Genomic DNA, 16315 nt, shown 5'->3' on the forward strand with positions numbered 1-16315 from the left:
AACGAAGGAGTGACTTCGTAAGAAGCATTTCAAGGTCCTGGGGTGGCCTAGCCAGCCTCCAGATCTCAACCCTATAGAAAACCTTTGGAGGGAGTTGAAAGTCCGTGTTGCCCAGCAACAGCCCCAAAACATCACTGCTCTTGAGGAGATCTGCATGGAGGAATGGGCCAACATACCAACAACAGTGTGTCCAACCTTGTGAGGACTTACAGAAAATGTTTGACCTCTGTCATTGCCAATAAAGGATATACACAAAGTACTCAGATGAACTTTTGTTATGGACCAAATACTTATTTCCCACCATAATTTGCTAATAAATTCGTGAAAAATCAGACAATGTGATTTTCTGGATGTGTTCTCTCATGTTGTTTCCCATAGTTGAGGTCTACCTATGATGTCAATTACAGGTCTCTCTCATCTTTTTAAGTGGGAGAACTTGTACAATTGGTATCTGACTAAATATTTCCCCCCCACTTTTTATTTATTTCATGTCAAAAGCATTGCATAACAAATACATTTTAAAATGATGAAAAAAAAGGAAATCACAAGCAACTAAATAGTTTTAGACCAAAAACGGGCAACAGCAACCGCATTGTCCGTAGCTTTAAACAACTCCTCCTCCGTGCATGAGGCAGAACATTGTGGGCAAGCATACATATGCGGAGTTTCCCCCACTGTATATGGTACATACAATACAAAATAACAACAAACTTTATTTATATATCGCTCTATCTCCCCGGAAGGGACTCAGGGCGGTTTCCAACACAGGTAAGCATTCAATACCACATAGAAAACATATACAGTACACATTGCAAGTGGGTCTCCCATTACTGACTTATCTGTTTCAAGTCTGACTTAACAATACAACAGAAAATACTCCATAATAGCTTTTAGTCATTACAGTTCCAAAATGAGATGTATTTTACTGTGGTTTCTTTAAATGAGTTTACATGCACATTATTTCAAGGCCAAGGAAAACTTCTGAAGTCCTATGAACTTCACCACTAACAACAGAACAATACAGAGGTGAACCACTGAAATGTTTCAAACCTGCTTCCCCTGTTAATCTATCCCTGGCCAAATGATTTTTCCCATCTGCCATACATACATAATTCAAACTGTACACAATCATCTTCCTTATTGATTCTGCATCACACAGTCTAAAAGGTTAATAAATGAACAGAAGAACAATCACCATGTGCTCCTTTTTTGTGCACAATATAGCTAAAATGGCTGGAAACTCTGTAAAAATGGCAATATATTGTCTGTGTGTATGTGCAGTACAGACTCCTATATATCACAAGGGAAACCTAAATCAAATTTTCTTCGATCTTCACACTGAAGTCATCAACTTGGCATTGCTCTTTGTTAGTTTTACACTGAGTACAATTATGAATGGATGGACAAAACCATGGCTTTTAAATAGTGTTAATAAGTGCTAAAGAAGGTCCACAGAAACTCCAATTTATACCATTTCATTATAATCCTTGTGAATACTACTGGTTTTTCCCTTTGTTTCCCGACTATCATCCAGAGCTTCTACAGACTGCTAAGCTCTCAGATATTTTCCCCAGAAAACCCCAACTATTCGCTTTCTCTCTGCCTTGATTTATTTCACAGAGGTTTTTATGACTTTTATCAATTTGATCTTTCACAGCTGCTCTTTTTCCTCCCACTGTTGTCCTTTGAAATGCAATTTTGACATACTATTAGTTTTGATTAGCTCTCAGTGACAGGTCTGCATTCATATGCTTTTTTTAGCCACCTTCAATATTTTTTTTTCTGAAAAGAAAAACACTGAAAGATACATAAATACACATTACATGATATTGCTACACTACATTTTATTGGCGGCCATTTGCAGGGCATGGCTAACACGCACTTTTGATCAGAATGTGAAATGTGTGGTCTTATAAATATTGCTAGAATGAAACTCCCATTATCTTTCACATTGGCATGACTGGCACATGTGGCTGGAGTTGAGATTTTCAGTTCAACAAAATCCAGAAGACAAATTCTTAATTTCTGCTGTAAATCAATAATGTTGAGTTCTACAGAAGTTTATGGAGTTTCAGATTTTTGATTCCCAATATATGGTTTATACTGACAGAGATTGGAAAGGAGTTGACCCTTATTAGTGGCTTTATTATATATACTCATGTCAATCTCTGGGGCTAACTTTATGGATTTTGACATGGTCCATAATAATGATAATAATAATACCAACAACAACTTTATTTGTAACCCGCCCTATCTCCCCGAAAGGACTCAGAGAGGCTTCCAACAAAAATGACAAACATTCAATCTATATATATATAAGAGTAATGGTGTCTGTTCCTCCCACTAAACAACAAAAGTACAAGCCCCAGAATCTAGAAATTTGGCAACACAACCCACCATCCTTGCCCCTAGGTCCCGACAACAAAAAGAAAAGAAAAATAAAGTCCTAATTAGAGGGAGAGAAATAATTGTTTTTAAACAATTCCTGCCAGTTAGAAGGCTAAGCTCCGCCCACTTGGTCTCCTAGCAACCTACTCAGCCCAGTGTTAATAAAAGAATAAAGAAATAAAATAAATACAAATAATACAATAAAAAATAATAAAAACACTAAAATAATTAAAAACACTAAAAATTAATACAATAAAATACTATAATAACAACATAACTAAAAATAATACAACAAAATAATAAAATATAATAAATTAAAAATACAAATAACATCAAATAAAAATTCCACAACAATTTTTAACCAATACCACCACCACTTTGGCACAGCAACGCGTGGCCGGGCACAGCTAGTACCATAATAAAACAGACAAACAAAAAATCAATCAACACAATAAATAAAACAAAATCAATAGAATTTATAATAAGTAACAAATAATAACCAAAAAGTAAAAACTTAAATAAATATAATATATCACATTATACACATTTACCAACATAATAAAAAATTGAGTAGCAAAATGCATTAAAATATTGAGTGGTTTACTGCAACCAACAGGGCTGAGGTAGATTTCCAGTATCAAAATGAGAGTATATAATTAAGATGTATGGTCCATAGATAAGTCACGGAAGACTCTGCAGAAAGCGGAAATGATCCCTGGCCATGGCCACCATTTTCCCATTCAAGAGCAGAGAGAGTAGAGGGGATTGATGCTTCTTTTAGATTATCTTCGGATGGCCTAATATCTTGCTTTTTGTCACTATGTTCAGAAAAGGGGATGGTTACTTTTTTAAAAAAGAGAGAGTTAAGGTATAATATTGCAATGATCCATGGATAAGTTGGCTCAGGTTTTTTTGCGTAGATTTTTTGAATAATATTTCTAGATTTATACATGCACGTATACAATACGTTTCCCAACTTATGCTGGTAGTAGTGACACTCATGGGCTCTTCTGTAGAAAAATGGTACATTCAAAGATCCCAACATACAAAAAATGCCGAAGATGCCTTCTAATGCCAACCTACAATGCCAACGCTCACAATCATAGTTCTTTGTTGTTTTGTATCACCAATACATTAACACAGGATTGGGCAGCTGCCATTTTAACAGTGGCAACCAGAACTTTTATGGGAAATTCTGGTCTGCCCTTATAGCTATATTACCAATCATAAGAATAACAATTGAGAAAAGTTCACCACTATTCAGCAGTGCCACTAAAACCCTCGTTCTAACCATAGTTGAAATGTTGACGACTGAGCTATAGGGCTTAAAAACATGGAAACATTCCTCCATATCCATGGATTTAACCAACTATGGCTTGAAAATATTCCTCCCTCTCACACACAAATAAAAAAGCAAATCTTGATTTTGCCATTTTATATAAGAGAGAGAATTTTATTGTATTGTTGTATTTAATGGGACTTCGGCATCCATGGATTTCAGTATATCCACTGGAATCCTAGTAACAACCAAGAGACACCTATGCTGACAGCCCTACAGGAACTCCTTCAAATATCATAGATTAAGAAACATTGGGGGCCTCTAGACAACGATAAACTATAAAATAGTTATATATACATTCCTGACATTGCATATTAGGACTAAGGCGAGCTACTGTGGGGGTCTGAGGGGAAAATGTATGACAAATTGCTTGCATTTTTTTCTTAAGCGCAGAAAACTCAATACAGCAGAACCTCTTGAGGCCTGTGATCAGTACAGGAATAAACATTAGTTGCATGGTGTGCATCTTGAACATGTTACTAAGGGAACCCACTAACAGATTTCTTTTTCAACTTTGTTGTGGATATAAAGCTGTATTTTATTCCTTGAACTCGAAGCCAGACTTGCACAGCTTCTTAAGAAACAGCATCCATAGCATCTGTGCAACTTGAAATCCTTGAACTGAAGAAAAAATGTATCAAGCAGCCACAACTAACAATAGTCTCTGAAAATATTTGTGACTTACCTTCCTTTTCAGCCCGGAAGACAAATATCCTCTGTGCGGTAACAACTTCAAATTTGTTGTCGCCATGGCTTCTAACTGTAGACATAGCAGAGAGGAGGATTATTCCCTTGGAGTACACTTCCTGCAGCAAACACAACAGAAAAAGCCCATAAAGGCAAGGGTTACTGAAGGATCACAACAAAGTGGGCCTTTAATAATGATGCTGGCCATGTGCAAACCATGGTCCTCAGTTACAGAAGCAAGAATATCTACAAGGCCAGGACTTCCATTAGGCAGACTGCAGAAACTCCCCAATTCAACAATTTTTGGGTATCTTAAAAAGGTTATACATTCTTTGGCATTTAATTTCTCATAGCTACATTTTTCTTCCAAGGGAAGAAACATGCAACTTGAGAGCTTTTCTACTTAAGATGCCAAAATAAAATGCCTGGCTTCAGCTACAATGTACCTTGGAGTGCAGGGGAGCCTATTTTCTGCTTTATCACTGAGGCAAAGCATTTGAGATCAGCTCAGTCTGTGTAATAAACACATAAACACATAAGTGTAGAACTGGTTGCCTTTGTGTCATTTGGGTCTAATTCCCAATAGGAAACAAAAAAGATAAGGCAAAAATGCCCTGGATGATTCCAGAGGTGGGGGAGTGGTATAAGTAGCTGACAATTTCAAGTAGTGCTCCTGCTTTTTCACTTTTAAAAAAAGTAGTTTATGTTTTCAAAAATATGTTTTAAAAGGTGCCAGAACTATTGATAGTGGTCTGGAAATGGCCAGAGCTTAGCAATTTTACTGCTGCTGTTTAAGCCGTCACCAACTTTAATACAGTTGAAGAAAAATAAAGCAAGAATGAACAGTTTAAAAACAAGGAAAGCATTCTTCAAGGAATTTTCAGCCCCCTCCAACACTCAGTGGGTTGTGTTGTCGAAGGCTTTCATGGCCGGGATCACAGGGTTGTTGTATGTCTTTCGGGCTGTATGGCCATGTTCCAGAAGTATTCTCTCCTGACGTTTCGCCCACATCTATGGCAGGCATCCTCAGAGACTGTGAGGATGCCTGCCATAGATGTGGGCAAAACGTCAGGAGAGAATACTTCTGGAACATGGCCACATAGCCCAAAAGACATACAACAACTCAGTGGGTTGTTTCCATGTCATTTTCCTACAAAAAAAAAACATTCTGGGAAACACATGATTTAGGGCAATGGTTCCCAACCTTCCTAATGCCACACTCCCTTAATACAATTCCTCATGCTGTGGTGACCCCCAACCATAAAATATTTTTTGTTGCTACTTCATAACTGTAATTATACTACCGTTATGAATCGTAATGTAGATATCTGATATGAAGGATATATTTTTCATTCACTGGACCACAATTGGAACAAATACCCTATATACCCAAATCTGAATACTGGTGGGGTTGGGAAGGGGGGTTGATTTTGTCATTTGGGAGTTGTAGTTGCTGGGATTTACAATTCACCTACAATCAAAGAACATTCTGAACTCCACCAACGATGGAATTGAACCAAATTTGGCACAAGAACTTCCATCACCAACAGAAAATACTGGAAGGGTTTGGTGGGCATTGCTCTTGAGTTTTGGAGTTGTAGTTCACCTGCATCCGGCCTTTTCTGCCAAAAGGATTCCTAAGACCATCAGAAATATGTGATATGTGAAATATCAGAAACCAGGTTGAGAAGCACTGGTTTATGGGATGTTTTCTGTTGTTCTGGGGTAGTTCCAGCCAAACCAGTGGATGAACTTCACTATATATGCATTTTAAATTGTATAATTCATGGTTTAATAGAGTTTAATTAGAGTTTAAATTAATGCGGTACTGTTTTATTGTTTATGGATTCTGTTACTGTTTTATTGAATGTATTTTGGGCAATATAATTGCCGACTGTTGTAAGCCACCCTGAGTCCCTCCAGGTGAGAAGGGCGGGGTAAAAGTGATGTAAATAAATTAAATAAATAAATAAAACCAGCTCCAATATGGAAAATATCTTTGGTGAAAAAAGGGATTTCAGGATTTGGGGATTGTTTTGGTTTGTTGAATTTATATCCCACTTTTTCTCAAAATGGGATCAAAGATGGCTATTAATGGGGTTGATGGCCCAAAGGCTACATGGGACCTTCCCAAGGACAATTCTCATTCCTGTTTCAGCATGATGAAAAGAGGGAGCAAGTTCTACATAATGCTATTGCAAGTTCTTTTAAAATCCAGATTGTCATGCCCAATGGGGCACTGAAACAGTTATAGCACCCCCATCCCCATTCTCAATAATAATTCTAGTCTTAATTTTAATAGATCCCTCTTATTTGGGTATTTTAATCTAATGATTCTATTTTATATTGCTGCTACCATCCATCCCCCCCACCACCACCACCACCCCACCGATGAAGTTGACTGAACTGTATTGGTGGTTGTTTGATACTATTCTGTTGTATTAACTTTTGTTTTAACTTTTGTTTTATTATGTTATTGTGTTTTAACCTGTGCATTTTGTGCTAATGTATTTGTGTTGTTACTTTTGTAATATTGTGAGCCGCCCCGAGTCCCCGCGGGGAGATGGTGGTGGAGTATAAATAAAGTTGTTGTTGTTGTTATTATTATTATTATTATTATTTTATTATCCCAGGTGACAGTCGCATTGACAAAAAACAACAGGAAAAACTCAGCCGCTATCAGGACCCCAAGATTGAACTTCAAAGACTCTGGCAGAAACCAGTACAGGTGGTCCCGGTGGTGATGGGCACATTGGGTGCCATGCCAAAAGATCTCAGCCAGCATTTGGAAACAATGGACATTGACAAAATTACGATTTGCCAGCTGCAAAAGGCCACCCTGCTGGGATCTGCGTGCATCATCCGAAAATACATCACACAGTCCTAGACACTTGGAAAGTGTTCGACTTGTGATTTTGTGATATGAAATCCAGCATATCTATCTTGTTTGCTGTGTCATAATAAAATTATTATTATTATTATTATTATTATTATTATTATTATTATTATTATTATTATTATTATTATTATTATTATTATTGGGGTTCTGCTGTTTTCAGTCCTCCTTCTGCTATTCACACAAACAAGAAGTTATGTGTTCATTGAAGATGTGCTTAATATTACAATCCACTCTCTTTTCCCACTGCCAGCCCCACCACCTCCAAGGCAGGTACATTTTACATGCTTCAAAATGTCTGAGTTAGAAGAATGACATTTAAGTTGCACAAAGGAAGAGAATAACTAAAGACAGCTATGGCAAAAATGTAATAAAATGACTTTATTTTCTTTGGGTGGATGTGTTTGTCCAGTTGTACAAACAATCCTGGCTAAAAGCAGCATGAACTCAGCATTTTGTATCAGCAAGAACAGGCAGCAGAGGTCTGTGAGAAAAACAGAAAAGAGAAAGAGAATGTGTGAACATATGTAAATATGTATTTATACACATGCATATGTTCAAACATTCTTACACTCCTTATGTTTTGTTGTTTTTTAGGGGAAGATGGGTTGCTGCACTTGAAGCATCATTCCATCGCACCGGTCTAGCAGAAATTATAAAGATCCTGGTAGCTCTTTCTAGAAATTATGTTCTATGTGTTCTCGAAGGCTTTATGTCCTGGTTTCTACAGTCATCTACTGACCAGATCTGGTACTACAACTGCATTGCAGTCACAATGAAATATCCAGAAGGCAACGGGAAATATATAGTATAGGTTAGGTTACATATTGTTTAGAATTCTACTGTCTCTCCTTTCCCCTCATCCCAGTCCTCTTTGTTTAGGAATGTGTCTTGTTAAAATAAATAGAACTTCTGTTGCTGTTGTTGCTTTACAAAACCAATTAGTCTTTAATGATAGAAGTCATCAGGGTTTCACTTTCAAGTTACTAAGAATTTAAATTTTTATAAAATAATGATCAAATTAGTTGTTATGTTTCAAGAGTTTTGTAATTCAGTTCTTATTACTTGTTTTAATGTGTTTTTAAATAGAAATTTAGTTTGTGTGTTAATGTTTGTACTAAGGGTTTGAAAAATTGCATTGTGCTTTGACAATGACGTACATTATTTTGGATTCCCTGCTGGGACAAAGAAGAGACATTAATCAAAGAAAGATGGAAAGACAGAAGGAAAGAAGTCTGAAATCAATACTAAGGAAGGGTTTCCACAGAGGGATAAAGATTGAATTCACTGATCTGAAATGACAGGTCAAAATTCTGCCAAGGAACTGCCAGACTGCAGCAATTTATTACACTGCTCTCATGTTGTAAAGTCAAGGAAGGGAAGAACTCAGCAGCACCTATTTCCCCACAAGTTTCTTTGATCTGGGTCAATCTGGCTTCTTGCAGAGATGATCATGACTATGATGATTATCATCATCTCTACTCATTCTTTGCCCCCCTCTGTTTACCCTCATAAACAATGCCTGTACTACCCAACATTAAAAAATGTGCATGTACTTTCATATTGCCTGTGGACTTATGATGACCCCATGAATTTTGTAGAGTCTTCAAACCTAGAAGTCAGATTCTGGCTATTTGGAGGTATAGGCATCTGCCATCCTATAGAGTTGTCAAAAGATGATGGGAAGAAAAGTGGTCTGCAGACGTAATGCCCATCTCTATTCCTATGAAGTATCAAATCTAGAAATCAGCATCTAGCTATTCAAGGGGGAAAGGCTGGAATTTGGAGACCAGCACTTCTGTCATTTTGGAAAGTTGCCAAAAGATTCTGGGTAGAAAAGTGACACCCAGACCTAATCCACTGCCCATCTCTGTTCCTTTTGTAGCAACAATAACTTCCTGTGTGGCCATTTATGTGCATTGGTATCATCCTACAGCAGTGGTTCTCAACCTGTGGATCCCCAAGTGTTTTGGCCTACAACTCCCAGAAATCCCAGTCAGTTTACCAACTGTTAGGATTTCTGGAAATGGAGGTCCAAAACATCTGGGGACCCAGTGACCCACAGGTTGAGAACCACTGTCTTACAGGAACCTCTGCTAGAACAAACAAGTACAAATGTTAACAAGACATGAACTCAGGCCACTATTCCCTCAGCCTGAGGTCTTCATTTGCCACAGATAGTTACAATTATTGTCCTATCTCTCATGATTTTTAGTTTAATGTGAAAAGTCTTTCCAACTCTTAAAATGTTGAGTAATATTGATATGGATTCCAAGATGTAATCTGAACCCAGACTGTGCTTTCTTCCTCTTTCCAACCAGCAGTCCACCCAAAAGTGAAGATTTGTTAGTTTGGGCAAATTTAAAGTAGATTTGCTAGTATCTTTTCGAACTGCTTTATGAAATGATTAATTCGGGTATTACATAGTTTTCATCCATGACAGAAATGGAGATAAGAAAGGCCTTATAAGCGAAGACTTGATTTTAGTATGCCTGTTTGCAATTACTTTTATCACCATATGCTTTTCCAGTATTGTGATTATAAGTGACTAACCACCTAAACTAATAGATAAAATATTTCAAAGCAAAACTTCAATATAAAGGGTTCTGCTCACTGTGGTCTTTATGTAATGGGTTTCTTAGGACTCCAATAAATTGGTATAAAAGTGTGCATCTCTCTTCCTTTCTGTCCCCAAATGTAAGAATATCTAGTCGTGTATTAAGAGGCAGTTGAGTATGTGAGTTAGTACTTGGATAAGAGACCACCAATATATACCACATGCTGTGAGTTATCTTTGATGTTTTTATCGGGTTAATTGTGTCATGGCTTGGCGATTGTTTTTTTTTTATTGTTGTATTGGGCATGGCCCCATGTGAGCCGCCCCGAGTCCCTTCAGGGAGATGGGGCAGGGTATAAAAATAAAGTTGTTGTTGTTGTTGTTGTTGTTATTATTATTATTATTATTATCATTATTTGAGAGGAAGGGATTGGCAAAATCACCTCTGAATATTCCTTGTCTTAGAAAGCTTTATGAAATTCATGAGATCACCATTAGTCAACAGGCGATTTGAAGGTGTGCATACACACAAACACAGGTATAATTTGAGTATAATTTCTCATGCAAACTTACCTTTTCATTGTTGTAATAACAAATGCTGTCACCATCAAACTTCACCCAGCGCTTCTGAAACATATGCTTTCTGGGAGAAAAAGAATAAAACCCTTATTTGTATTTTAAAGATACAAGAAGCCCTGCTGGATAAAACCAAAGGCCTGTCTAATCCAGTATTTCACTCTCACAGTTCAACAACTTTCTTGAGCAGAACTTGGGTACTGGAGCATGCAACCAGGTCCAGATATACACAATGCCGTAGACAGGCATTAATCCTGTTCACACTGTCCAGGGAGTAGACACCAATGTATACGGTGGAACTTTATCTAGAATAAATATATATAGAGTCCCGGTTAACCGAGTTCTGGTTAACAAGTCATATTATCCAAGGCGCCACCGGAGGCACCCCGCCCTCTCCCTCTCCTTCTCTCGAGTGAAGGGAGCTCAAGAGAAGGAGAGGAAGAGGGAGGAGGAAGCATCCCGGAAGAGCCCCGCGATTGCTGCTGCAGCGATTGAAAGGTTCTTCCCATGTGGCGAGGGCTCGGCCCATAGAAACACCCTGCGATTGCTGCAGCAGCGCGACCCGGAGGGACCGGGACACGAGGAGCATGCCGCGGGTTTTCCGCAGCCAGGCCATTGCTGGAGGAAACTTTTTCCTCCAGCAAGGGCCTGGCCGAGGGAGATCCGGGGAGACGTTCCTCGGCGAGCCCTCGCCCCTTGGGAAACGCCCGTGAGCGTTGCTAGGCAGTAGCACTCACGGGCGCTTCCCTAAACCAGATTGCCAAGAGGGATAATAGGGCCTCCTGGCAATCCGAGCAGTTCCGATTATCTGAGATTGGGTCTGCCCCTTTATGTCAGATAACCGGGACTCTATTGTAGTATCAATTCCTAATTTTGGTTCATTTGTCCCGTCTACTAACTCTTCAATCCCAGATATACTGAGACAAAGGGGGATCAACCAAGGCAAATTCCATTTCTGCGGAAAAGGCAGGAAGCACGTAATGCAACTCAACAGATTTACATGGGGTATGGTGGTTGTCAGATGTTAACTACAATTCCCATATAACCACACTGGGAAAGCAAAATTCCCAAACAGCTACACTTTCCCAATCCAATTTATAGAAGTTCTATTAAGGAATGCTGTACATTTTTGATAACATACCCCTGAGGAGATAGCTTATCCAGCCAGCCTTCTTTAACTTTCTTTGCTGTTGGTCCATAAAAGCAAGCATAGGGTGATATTGAGTCTCTAGAGTTGGTGGCTGATTCATCATTGCCAACATGCTGAGGGACATGAATCTCTTCTTTTGCACTGAAGTCCACATTCCCACCTTTCAACTCTCCGAGGCCTTGCGATGCCTTATATTTTCCTCGCCGTGCATACCAAGTATATCTTTTCACAGAAGAGTATTCCAATTCACCGGCAAATCTTTTTAGTGAGGCAGATTTATTTTCTTGGGTCAACAATTCACGATATGCTACATCATCAGAGATTTTCTGGGTTTGGTTATTACTGATAGCACTGAAAAGAATGAAACAGGAAAAGTGATGCTACCCCCCACTGCTCAATCATGCTCCTTACAATAGGGCAATAATTTGAAGCAATTGACATACAACAGCAAAATATCTTGTACGTGTGTCATAAACCAAAGAAGTCTATTCAATGAACTGAAGACCATCATACATTTTCTGCATCAAGGATATAGTAATTGCAGGTGGTGCAAACATCCATGACAATATATTAAAAAATACCTGAGCAGTATTTTTTGCACTCACAGCTAAAGCAATACAAGTACCAACATCAACATTTTCCTCTTACCAATTCAAGAGGGAATGTAACAGTGATTATCATCACTGTACCTACTGTAAACATGGCCATGTGTGTATTTCATCTTCTACATTTCTTTTCTTTTCTACTTAACTCTGCTTTGAAATATTTTAGCTCAGTCTCTATAAGGAGTCATTGTGGTGCAATGGGTTAAACACTTGTGCCAGGACTGCTGACCTGAAAGTTGGGTTGCTGACCTGAAGGTTGCTGGTTTGAATCCATGAGACAGGGGTGAGCTCCCGCCCGTCAGCTCTAGCTTAGACATGAGAGAAGCCTCCCAGCAGGGTGGTAACACATCCAGGCATCCCTTAGGCAATGTAGACAGCCAATTCTTCCACACCATAAATGACTTGCAGTATGTTCTCTGACACAATTTTTTTTAAAGCTCAGTCTCAACACAACCATAAATTCACTATGTAGGTAAAAGAAAGCTACTCTCTCTCACTCACCCTTCCTCAATACATATACACAAAATAAACAATGCATAATTGGGTCTCCTTCACAGGAGTGTTGTAAGTCGGCAATAGTGGTCCATTGGATATTTCTGACCGTACAGCTTCCACTGGTGAGGGATTATGGGAGCTGAATAATATGGATGGCCATAGTGGACTACCCTGGTGTAAGATTTTACTGTGGACATAGATGCAAAGTACAGTGTGTTTTATAAATGCTAACTACTACTATCAATTTTAAAGATATGTCTGGAAAGCAACAGGGTCAAATGAAATGTTGCTTTTCTCTACTTTTTGCCTTGTAAACACTTACTTCTGTTCCTAAGGATATTTACTCTAATACTGGTCTAGCTGTGCTCAGTAGAAATTGCTTCCTTGTAAGTGTGCTCAAGAGGACTGGGACTTTATATAGGGAAATGGGGGGAAAGACAGCCAAAGATATTAGTCTTTGCAGTGGGAAGATATTAATCTGAAATATACAACTAGCAGAGTTCCTTTGAGCCAGCCTTTTTGCTTCACAATTTTCATCCAACTGTTTTGTTATTAAAGATGTGCATCTTGGGTCATTTTATCCTTGCTTCACTACAAAAGATACGAATAGGGGAAAAATAATATTGAAGCCGGTCCTACTCCTTGTTTGAACATTTGAAGCCACATGTAATTATGGCAGGTCATTTGTCTATCTAGTTCAGTATCTTCTACTCTGGTCGGCTGCAATTCTCTAGAATAAGGCTAGGAAAATGGTTCCCTCCTGATAAATTTCAATTCCATCAGCCACAGCCAGCCCAAAGAATGGAGGAAGTCATTCACTAAGATTTAAGTGGTCAAAGGTTTCCAACCCCTGGATCTAGATTCAAGTGGAGTAAATCCTGGACTTGCATCCAGTTAATGGTAACTTATTGTTATCTTGTTCTCTAATGGTAACATAATTTGATAGTTTTCTGCTAAAGTAACCCAAGGGTTAATGCTTATATTTAGAGACAACATGGCATATGATATTCAGAAAATACTCATCCTAATCAAAGAGAAAAATGGGGAAAATGGGGCATAGGCTAGGAAGTCATAGTCTCTTAGAAAAGTTTGCCCCCAAGAGCCGTCTGGGGAAATAAAGAGCATTTTCACCATGTTTTTTGCGTTTCTTGGTCACTGTAGTCCTAGGAGAGACCCTTAATTAAGTAACCTCATTTTAAATGAAAAAGCCTAAAAATAAAATGGGGAAAACATATATTTCAGTGGTTCTCAGCATGTGGGTCCCCAGATGTTTTGGCCTTCAACTCCCAGAAATCCTAACAGCTGGTAAACTGGCTGGGATTTCTAGAAGTTGTAGGCCAAAACACCTGGGGACCCACAGGTTGAGAACCACTGATGTATTTCATATACAGTAGAGTCTCACTTATGCAATGTTCTGGATTATCCAATGCATTTTTGTAGTCAATGTTTTCAATACATTGTGATATTTTGGTGCTAAATTCGTAAATACAGTAATTACTACATAGCATTACTGCGTATTGAACTACTTTTTCTGTCAAATTTGTTGTATAACATGATGTTTTTGTGCTTAATTTGTAAAATCATAACCTAATTTGATATTTAATAGGCTTTTCCTTAATACCTCCTTATTATCCAACATATTCGCTTATCCCACATTCTGCCGGTCCGTTTATGTTGGATAAGTGAGACTCTACTGTATTCTAGAAGGTATTTGAGGGCAAAACTGGGAGAGGAAATTAAATATGGAGTCCTAATGGGGCCCAAATGATCACCAAAATTGCCATGGGGATTGTGTGTGGCCTATGTGCCACATATTTTATCTACTGCTGTTCTAGAATCTTACAAATCTAGAAAGAAGGCATTCAGAAAGGAGTATTATTATGTATAATAGTAATAATAATAAACACATCTTCCAACAATATGTGGTCTGTTTCAAATATCAAATTCTGAATTTGAAACATGCCATATCCTTGTTGGATGCTAGGTATGTACATTTAAGAGTTTATACCGCGTTTTGCTCAGAAGATTATCCCTTTGGGTGTCTTTCTCATCCCTGTGTTTTTCTTGGATGTCTGTAAGTTCTTTGTCACAGGTTTCCTGGAAAAAAGAGATCCCAAAACAGATAGTTTTCAATTTTTCATTCCTAGAAAACTGGGAAGGCTTTAAAACAGTGGTTCTCAACCTTTCTAATGCCGCAACCCCTTAATACAGTTCCTCATGTTGTGGTGACCCCCAACCAGAAAAATATTTTCATTGCTACTTCATAACTGTAATTTTGCTACTGTTATGAGTCATAATGTAAATATCTGATATGCAGGATTGTATTTTCATTCACTGGACCAGATTTGGCACAAATACCCGATATGCCCAAATTTGAATACTGGTGGGATTCAGGGGAATTGATTTTGTCATTTGAAAGTTGTAATTGGAATTTATAGTTCGTATACAATCAAAGAGCATTCTGAACTCTACCAACAATGGAATTAAACCAGATTTGGCACACAGACCTTCCATGACCAACAAAAAATATGGGAAGAGTTTGGTGAGCATTGACCTTGAGCTTTGGAATTGTAGTTCACCCACATCCAGCCTTCTCTGTCAGAAATATGTGTTTTTTATAGTCTTTGGTGACCCCTCTGACACCCCTCTCAGGACCCCCCAGGAAACCTAACCCCCACATTGAGAAATGTTGCTTTAAAACCTTGCAATCTTGATGCTGCTCAATCTGTAAAATGAAATATCCAATGCATTCACTGCTTATAAAAAATTATTTACAAGAGTTCTTAATTTTGACAATATTGTATACTGTAAAGTTTTTGTTCTAACCAATGTGAAAAATGTTTCTGAAATAACACACACTGAAGTGTTCGACAAGGCTTAGTTTGCAAATTTGGACTGATCTATACAAGAAATCTCCTCTCTGCTGTTCTGGGAAAAAAGACTCCTTTTTAGATAAATCCATCTCTGGGAGATTTGTTTTTAATTTATGGCTTTCAATCATATGAACCTCTTAGCTAAATCAGCATTGTGTTGATGGTAGCAATGGAGCTGTCTGCTTTCCTGGTCTCCATTATCCTCAAAATCTGGCTCTGAAAGTTTTCAAGTTCTTCTTGGTGGTGGGCCAAATATAGTTTTTCTAAATCTGTTTTTCTACCAATGAAAGTCCAATATTGTAGCCTATCCCTTATCTGCAATCTCAAGGGGCACAATTCAGAAAACAGATCTACCAGCTGAACTCCCCCAAGTCCCTTTACATGACACAATAACAGCACTATGTTTCTAATTTTATCTAGTATAACTGCATCTTATGGAATTCTGGGGCTTATAGCTTTATAAGGCAAGAGTCCATTAACAGATAATTCTTAATACCCTTCTCTAAACTACAAATCCCAAGATTCCATCTGATGTTGTCATGGCAGTGAAAGTGGATTCATGGCATTATATTTGTGTAATGTTAAGGAGCCCCAAGCTACAGAACAAAATGGAAACTACCTTTTGACTCTGGTGCTAGAATGATGTGCCTCCCTCATTACAGAGTCCAAGAATGCTCAATTTGTGCCCAACATCATTTTCTTCCAAATTATCTTCCTATCTGAGATTTTTTTTAAATCCACCCCTATAT

At 38.2% G+C, this 16315-nt stretch overlaps 1 protein-coding gene across 5 annotated transcripts in view; it reads right to left on the reverse strand.

Annotated features, from left to right (window-relative positions):
- The window catches only part of arap2 (ArfGAP with RhoGAP domain, ankyrin repeat and PH domain 2), a 198185-nt gene that overhangs the window by 119214 nt on the left and 62656 nt on the right, over positions 1 to 16315 (reverse strand). For all 5 annotated transcript variants that reach the window (XM_062982213.1, XM_062982216.1, XM_062982214.1 and 2 more), the window contains 4 exons: positions 14702 to 14790; positions 11585 to 11944; positions 10441 to 10510; positions 4413 to 4533 (listed from right to left, as the gene is read on the reverse strand). In XM_062982213.1, coding sequence (XP_062838283.1) covers positions 4413 to 4533; positions 10441 to 10510; positions 11585 to 11944; positions 14702 to 14790 — 640 coding nt within the window. The remainder of the gene's footprint in view (positions 1 to 4412; positions 4534 to 10440; positions 10511 to 11584; positions 11945 to 14701; positions 14791 to 16315) is intronic.

This window comes from Anolis carolinensis, chromosome 5, assembly GCF_035594765.1.
Source record: "Anolis carolinensis isolate JA03-04 chromosome 5, rAnoCar3.1.pri, whole genome shotgun sequence".
NCBI lineage: Eukaryota > Metazoa > Chordata > Lepidosauria > Squamata > Dactyloidae > Anolis > Anolis carolinensis.